Source organism: Nicotiana sylvestris, chromosome 11 (genome assembly GCF_000393655.2).
Source record: "Nicotiana sylvestris chromosome 11, ASM39365v2, whole genome shotgun sequence".
In the NCBI taxonomy this organism is placed as follows: domain Eukaryota; kingdom Viridiplantae; phylum Streptophyta; class Magnoliopsida; order Solanales; family Solanaceae; genus Nicotiana; species Nicotiana sylvestris.
This window is the reverse complement of record NC_091067.1, coordinates 30784614-30793659: the sequence shown is the minus strand read 5'-3', so window position 1 is coordinate 30793659 and position 9046 is coordinate 30784614. Positions and strand designations below refer to the sequence as shown.

Here is a 9046-nt window from a genome sequence, read left to right as displayed (position 1 = left end):
AGCTCAATGGATATCTTGTGGTGGCGCTACCTGATGGTTTTATGACATGGAAGGGGAAGGTGGAAAGAAAGATCTGGTGTGGAGAAGAAGGAGGTGGGGTCCACATTGAGATTTGGAAGGAAAAAAAGGATAAACCTAATTTGAAAAAGTTTTACGCGCTCCAATCCGAGTGTAATACACAAAATTTGCCATGTCAGCGTAAAGGGGCCGTTTATGTATTTTGCCTATAAATTAATCCAAGAATTAGAATATACTTTCTTTATCCACGTAAAACAAAGGTCCTCTAAAAGGAGGGTCGGAATCATCAAACCAATTAGAATATGATCCCTAGTTCACTACTCTTTATGAGTTACGTACGATAAAAAGTTATGTCTCATGCTGAAAATGAATTTGGCATGTTTTATTCACCACAATAATCATTCTCTCTCTTCTCGACCTTTTTCTCAATTATAAACGAACGAAAGAGATCTTAGCAACTATTTCCATTTTAATTAAACACAAAGCCTTGCCAATCAAACTGAGAGCAAGACTGACATGCAAACTTATGACCAAAAAGGAGAGAATATATCTATCAGTACATTTAATGTTCTCACAAACACAAGTTAGCAGTAGTAACTGGCCACTGAAATTATGGAAACAAGGAAAGTTCTCATTATCCCTCTCTTTGCTATCTACTGCTACTTTGATCTGTACAGTCTAATCAATGTTGTGAAAACCTGGAAGAAGAGAAGTGATGAACCCAAAGATAATCATTTGTATCTCTTTTGCAATACCCCACCAGCGATTTCCACCATCAGCAGCACCAGGTTCCGCTGCATGCTCGTTCTCGCCTACCCTATTTACGTCGTTACCTTGTTGATTCTCATTCTCGCCTCCAGGTTGTCCCTCTGTCAGAACAAATAATAAAGAGTTAAATCTTATGCTTAGAAGTAATCCAATAAAGGGCGCCGTTCCGAGGTGACATTCAAGACTGACATGAAAACAACTTTATTGAAGCATGAATTTTGCAACGAGGGATTAAAATTTTGAAACCAACACATAAAGAAAGAACCAAGCATTGAAATTGCCATTAGCTATCCATTTATCAGTACTCCAGCCTGCAATGTGTTATCTTTCTTTCGAGAGCGTACGTATAATTAATGTAAATGGTTATGCCCCAAGATGGTGCTGGGCATTACAAAAAGCCCAGAGTCCCCATGTGCACCACCTAAGATGCATTTATCTGTTCATCGTACATGAATTGAACGGACGTACCTCCAGCTGCAACATTCCCATTTCCTTGCCTTCCGGCAGCTGGTACATTATCTGCCCTGACAGCCGGCCTAGGTGGGTGGGGAGGTGCAGCTGCCCTCTGCATTCCTTGTGAAAGCCATCGTACCAAAGGTGCCAGAGCTCCAGTTTGATATCTACAATCACCAACAGAAAATATATGGCATGACTCGATGACAAATTATATAAATTACATGTATTTCAATGAACATAACAACATAACAGTAAGCCTTCCCTCCTTCATTGTTCATTCCACTAAAATACATAACATTATATTATTTTATCCTTAAAAGAAACAACTAACAAATACAAAACTGTAGAGGCATTATAGCACTAAAGACACTTAAACGAGTTGGTTACTTGTGGTGTAGACATATCCAATGGGGCCAGTAAACCAGCAAAAATGATCGGGAGAAAAGCTAGAGGGTTCACCTTCAAGACAATGAACAATGCACTCTAGCAATCCACAATCATTAAGAGAGACCAGAAGGATACAAAAAGCACCAAAAGGCTATGCCCAAGAAAGGAAACTAAGGAATATTATAGACTATAAAAGCAAGTGGAGATCTGAATGCTATTTAGGAGAACGATACAAATAGAAAACCAATATAGGGCCAACTAGCTTCTTTTTTTCAAAGAAAAAGGACCAGCTTTATTGTTATCTTTTAGGATATCCACATTCTAATTCATATAGGTTATGTTAACAGTATATATATGTGTAGTAATTTTATCCAAAAATTGGTTGCTCGATATTCTCTACAGTTTGCAGCATTTGACACATCCAAACAAAACTCAACGTTCACAACAGCTTTCTAAGACCAAATTGTTTATTCATAATAAAATAATAAATAAATGAGAAGGATATTAAAAAGGTGATCATAACCGACAAATACTTACAGGTAGACAAGCGAAGCTAAGAACACAAGCAGAACAAGCCTCTGTCTCGATCCATCTTGATTGAACAAAAATATCACCGCAGCTAGCTTCAAAATAAGCAAAATATCTAGCTGAAATGCAATTTGAAATCTTCTGACAACTATTTGACGTTGTGGCCCAGGCTGTTGCTGCAGAGGCTGCTGCTGCTGCTGTCCCATCTGACCTTGCTCCTCACCTACTGTCCCATTATCTGGAGTACTAGGTCCACTGTCAAGAGCAGCCATGCTTTTTTCTTTTAGAAAGGAGTAGGATTTTATACGGAAGTAACCTTCTTAAGAAACTTAAGATCACAATTTCCAATACTTCCCGTTTATGCACTCAACATCAGGGCTTCATGTTTTGTCAGACTAGATATGCAAATGAACGGAACAAAGATATTAATAACATGGCATGTAATTAATTGGATATATAACTATTAGTTGCCACGTGCACAAGAAGTTTGTATTGCTTCATCCCTAGTATTCTAGGCTAATGGCATTTAAGTAGATAATATTTACAACAATGGTAACAAACCACTGTATATTTTCAAGCATTACAAGTAATAATGAAAACCATTATCAGATACACAACTAAAGACACGAACACTGAAGGGTGAATCGAAAAAGAAATTAGCGTAGTAACATATTTTTATTTTTTTGATCAGGTAAAATAAAAAGTAGTATTATTAATAATCAGCACCAAAAAAGGTGCCAAGTATGCATAGGAAAAGGCACTAGAGTTACCTAAATCTGTCCAACACAGTACATTTCCATATTAGGCTCCCTATCAATGTGCGATTGATTCTGGAGTTTAACCTTAATGATGATATAATGCCACATATGTCATCATTAAAAAGATAAAGTTCTTCGATTCAAATAAATAAATCAGATTCACGATTTTTCTCCCTCCCCACCACATGATCCAAAAGTTAACTAGATCCCAAGATTACTAACCTACAAAAGCTATCTAACATAACTTTCCAGAATTTAAGAGAACTATCTGAGGAGAGCTTAAATGGAACGACATGGTCAGTGAGGATTCATATATGCAAGTTTGGACTTCAATTTCCCAATAAATTCACAAGCCAAAGGGGTGTCGAACATTTCTAACGTAAAGAAAATCTTGGAAGGTGTCAGTATCTTTTCAGTATCTACATTATCCTCATTCCGACTTAAATGGACTGTGACAGGTAAGCTCCATCCGTTCTTGTCATTATTCTCATTTTTTTAATTATTAATTTCCTATTCTTGGATTATTTTTAAGGTGCGAGTAAGCTAGGCTTCGGCAACTTCAGTTACCACACTTCCGTTGTGTAGCCAAAAGTGTTAATCTGCCCGTGAAATGACACCTATTGATGAAATGGACAAAAATGGTTAAAACACACTTTTACTGATGCAGAAGAGAATTTTGCAAAAGCCCAACATGTTGTTACTCCTGAATAGAGAACAAAAACCTTGTAAAAACCTGACATGTTGTTACACCTGAACAGAGAACTTTAGCTTTGACTAAAACTAAAAGCATCGTTAATTGATAAATACTGCGAAGAAGTCAGCAATTCTTGCTACATCAAATATAGAACCTGTGTTATACTAGGCAGATACATTAATCTTTTTTTTATTTTTTATGAAGTAAGGTGTTAGATTGATGGCATCAAGAAGATGCAGAAATTACAAAGAAGTTCGGACTAGCTCCTGAGTACAAAACAACAATTGAAGCAGCGAGCTGAATATGATGTCATTAATTCAATGACACAATGGAAAATAAGGAAACATAAAGGTCCTTTATGACTAGACAGTTTAATTCCTGTGTTGTTTTGGAAGGAAAGTCAGCCATGCCAATTACAGAGGCTATGCAAGATGATGACGACGAAGACAACTTATACAACAGAAGAAGCTAGATCTGAAGGCCCAGGGACACTTACGTAGGTACTGTGTAAGTAAATGGGATTAGAGTATTTGGTGGAAACCCTCCATATTGTCCCATAGGTACAGCATAAAGGCCTGGTCCACGGTTCAACTCCTCCTGGATTGGCTGTGTATTGAAAGCTCCAGGAAGCTGTGTAGGATACATGGATTGGAGCATCTGATAATTTAATAAGGGTGAACCATGAAATGATGGGAGCTACAAGAACAGATAAAATAATTAGCGAATAACTTCTCAAATGCAAGCAAGAAGTTTCTTTCATAAGACACTAGGCAATAAATAAATCCAAGGAAAAGGAAAAAGTCTGTGGTCGAAAAATGTCCCGACTCTCAAAGTTACAAAGGCATTTGCCTACCAAAAGGCTGGCCTCTGACATTAAAGGGCCTAATAAAGACAATCACATGATGGCACTGTTAGACATGGACAAAGATTTATAATCCTGCCAAATTAAGGGATTATCGTAAGAGGTGCAACCAAGTTCATAACGGAGAAGCATCTTTCCAAGTTATTCTTCCAAATTACCACCCCATTAATCTTGATTTGATACATGCCAGACAATAACCAGATAATGAGAAGGTAGGATTTAATGACAAATCTTACTCTAAAAAGGGATTCTTACGGTCCACAAGTTGGATAAGGAGTTTCTTCTCCTAGCAGATTTAAGCCATGTCGCTTATGAAAGATATATTTTCTAGTCTTTTCAAAAGTACCCGTGGGAAAAAATAAGTTGGATAAGGAGAACTTCTTTTAATTTGATATTATTGGGAGCCAAGTTTATAGGATACTCATGTTTTAAACCAAAATGAAAAATGCCACAAGCAATGTGGGTAAACTTATCTAATTCTATCTTATTTAATATGATTAAACATATCTAAAAGAGAAATCCAAACAAAAATAAGAATGGTGAGTTAAGCAGGATGTGCAGTGCTAAATGAGCTATTTCTTGGTTCTTAAATCCCAATCAGTATCAGGCTGTTCTGAAATATCCTTCTTGCCCATGTGCAATATTGCAAAATATCATCAGTTTTATTTTTCTTTAGTTAAAGTAATATCGCAAAATATATCATTGTTGTATCCAAATGTAACTGATAACCATTTTCTGATTACCTACTACATCATTGCTATAATAAAGGGTGCAAACACAAAAAGGAAGCATATTCCAAATGCGATCCCTTGTATATGAAGCACAAACAGTAATCATTGCGTCAATACATTAGAAATGGCTTAATAGGCAAACAGACACTCGTACTTGCACGAAATTCTATTGCCGACCCCTCAACTTCATGAGTTCTCAACCAGACACTTCAACTTGATCAAAACAAATGTTTTGAACACCTCTGAGCGTTGACCAAGCTTATGTGGCATCAATTTGGCTGAGTTGGAAGAAATGCTTGAAATACAAGCATGTGAAGAGAGTGAAATGGTAGTGATTTTGATAAAAGAAAGATTAAAGTAAAAAAGTAATGAAAAGAAAACTAACAAAAATTAAAGTTAATAATTTATTCTTAAACAAAACTGCTCCTCCCTCTCCTTCCCCCTACCCCATTCTCTTCTTCTTTCTTGCCCCCCACCCCACACCCTCCCTCCACATGCACACAAACCCATTCCCTAAAAATTCCTTCACCGCTACTACGTAACCTCTCTGCTCCATCACCTCCTACATCCCTTCCCCATCCCTTTCTTTGCCAACAGATTCATCGATTTGGAAGTAGAAATAATCATCAAAGTGGATTTCAGCAGCTGAACTTCAAAGAAGTTTCTCCCTTCTCATTATCAAGAACTTCCAATTTTTGTGACCAATTTATGTTGTCTGATCTCTAACACTGGAAACACTGATGAAAGATCTAAATGGCAGTGACTCTTGTGCTTGCACCTTCCTAACCATCATAATTGCAGGGCATATGAAACCTATAGATTTGCATAATAGAGAGGTCCAGCCAAAGGAATCTCCTAGATCTGTCCATCCATGAAAAAGCTGACACTAATGTTCATCCAGATGATCATAAGTTGAAACTAAAGAAGTGAATGTGGTTTGAGTTTTTTTCCCTCCCCTTTCTGGTTCCTCTTCCCATCCCACTTTCTTTGGCACTGCTGGATGTGAGAGGCTCTAACTGAGGGAGGTATTGCTGGTGTTTCCTCTTGGTGAAGAAGAATGGCTCAAAAAACCGGAGGAAGGGCAATTTTTGGCCGTGAGGATGGTGGATATAAGTTGGTGTGCCTGGTGGGTTTATACTGTGGCAATGGAGAAGGTTTGAGGGAACTGCCTGAGTTATTTTTCAGGGAATGGGGCGGCATTACAGGGAAGGAGATGGGAGAGAGATTTAATGGGTGAAGAGTCCAAATGTAATGGTGATTGTCTCCAGTGAAACTCTTACCGGATGAATTGGCCACTTCGGCAAGCTTTTGTAAAATCCCCTATTAGCCACTTCCAATGGTTTTTCCATACAAAAATTAAATTAATAAAGTTTATCTAAAGGAAGAAAGAGAGATGTGTCATCCACGTCAAGCAAGTGAGGAACATGGATGGTCGTAGGTGTTTTAAACACAGGTTTGAATATGTTCAGGTGTCTGGATGAAAACTCGTGATGTTGAGGGGCCAGGAAAAAAGTCCATGCAACTAAGAGTATCTATTTGCCTATTAAATCTTATGAAACTAAGAAAGTCTCAACATTAGATAGACAATTCAAAAAATCTACATTTAACCTGCAATTTAGTGTTGGGGGTCAGAAACAAAGTCTACATTTAATCTGCGATTTAGTGTTGGGCTCAGCAACAGAATTCTGTGGAAGTACGAGTATCTATTTGCCTATTAAACCTTAAGAAAACCAAAAAAGACTGAACATTAGATAGACATTTCAAAAAATCTACATTTCAATCTGCAATTTAGCCTCCCAACACCATAGGATTATACTTCCTCTATTCCAATTAATGTGATGCACTTGCTTATTTACTTTTTTCCAAAAAGAATGATACATTTCTAGATTTAGAAAAAAATTAACTTTAAACTTTTCATTTTATCCTTAATGAGATGATTATAGTATCACAAATATTTACGGCTTATTTTAGATCACAAGTTTCAAAAATCTTTCTTTCTTTCTTAAACCCCGTGCCCAATCAAAGTACATCACAAACGGAGGGTGTAGCATTTAGTGGCTCCGTAAAGATAATAGGATCCCCACCCCACCCCGCCCTTTTGTCTAGTGATTCAGCATATGTTTAGCAAGTCCATGGAGATTTACTAATAATATTCTCCGATTAGTGTAAACATGACATTGACTCATACCAATGTTCGTCCCGCAGTTGATGGCTTTACAAATAGAGATGTTGGATCCTTGATAATGACGTCAAAAGCAAGCAAATCGAGAGTTTCATTAAGTTTATTCAAGACAAGTAACTTCCAAGACACTGCACTTCTCTTCACTGTTGCTCACTTCCACTGTGTAAGGTTGGTGTACAGTGGAACACTCAAAGGCAGGTGCGTAAGGGATGTGTACAAGAGAGGTTAGTGTTCTGACACTTGAAAAATACAGAACTCCAAAGATTTAACCCCAGAAACTGACAAGTGAGGTTGTTCCACTGGCCAACAGGCACTCCACTTTCAACCTAGAAGTTCGCATTTCAAGTCATTAGGGGAGCAAAGTGGGAAAGCGCCGGTATTGTCTCTTGAAGAGGGTTCAGCCATGAGATTTACTGTAGCGCCCGCCACCCACCCACCCCAACCCCCCACCCAAAAAAAGCAAGTAGGAAATATAAGCCGGGAATCTCTGATAATTATCTTGTACCAAGGCAACCCAAAAGCTTAACTCTTTTACCTTCAAATAGCAAACATTTTTTCTACTTACTCGTTTGGCCTATATCAGAATCTTTAAATCAGCTACAACAATAAAGCTGAACAAATTCACGAAATTCACGGGCAAAAAATGCCAAAAAGCTAAACCTCCATCAAATATATAGATTCTACAATCAAAACCAAATTTCTATGGACTTTTTTGGATCGTAGATACAAATGGTATACAAGGACTTTTTAAGCCAAATCAACTCAAAACATTAAAATCAATTCTAACATACCCTAGCAGAATCTCCCACCAAAAATATAAAATTTTGCTTTGCTCATCACACATCTAATTGGAAAATATAAAATAAACTAAAAATATTAAAAGGGGTAAATCAGCACAAAACATTCAAATGAAACTAAAACCAAACACACCCAACAAAATATTTTCCACCAAAAGTCAATTCGTGAATTCACCAAAAACAATAAAATAAAAAATAAAAAAAATCAATCTTTAATTAGAGAAAAATGGGTACCTGGGTTTGTTTGTTGAGGGGTTCTTGTGGAGATTTTTGATAAGAGGAAGCAGAAGAATATGATTGTTGCTGAGAGGTTGAGGTGTGATTTTCATGTTCTTCCGCCATTGAATTGAAGCTTTTCTCTATTTTCTTTTTTTGCTTCTCTCGTTCTTGAAGATCAGAGTTTACTCTTTTTAATTGTTTTTTTGAGTTTTGTCTTTATTTCAGCTGCGTATTATTTCACTGTCTTTACCAATGGAGATTTGCCACGTTGATTTATTTGGTGAATCATCAAAGCCTGTTTGGAGTTGGTCCAAAGAATTTTAGGGGAGAAATTCAAAAATAGCCAGATTTACAAGTGGTCGTTGAAAAATAGCTATAGTTTCAAAAGTAATCGAAATTTAGTCACTTTTCATGTAAAGATAAATCTGAACAAAAATATTGTTCAAAATCCGAATAATATTCCATATACTGGAACTCCAGTATATAATACTGGAGACTTCCAGCATAATAGGTGCTCCAATCTCCATTATATTATGCTGGAACTTTTCGTGTTGCAGCAAAATAGTGGCTATTTTTCAATGACTTTGCAAACGGTGGTTTTGACTAGCCGATGATATTTTTTCGAATTTTAGTGGGCATTTGGACA

The 9046-nt window shown here is 37.0% G+C and overlaps 1 protein-coding gene across 1 annotated transcript; it reads right to left on the bottom strand.

Annotated features, from left to right (window-relative positions):
• Positions 1-469: 469 nt before the first annotated feature.
• Positions 470-8587, bottom strand: LOC104227453 (uncharacterized). Its single transcript, XM_009779700.2, has 5 exons — positions 8416-8587; positions 4106-4305; positions 2167-2412; positions 1255-1406; positions 470-887 (listed from the first exon to the last, which is right to left on the bottom strand). Exons 1-5 carry the CDS (start codon positions 8521-8523, stop codon positions 697-699), a joined length of 897 nt encoding a protein of 298 aa, XP_009778002.1. The 5' UTR covers positions 8524-8587; the 3' UTR covers positions 470-696.
• Positions 8588-9046: the final 459 nt, after the last annotated feature.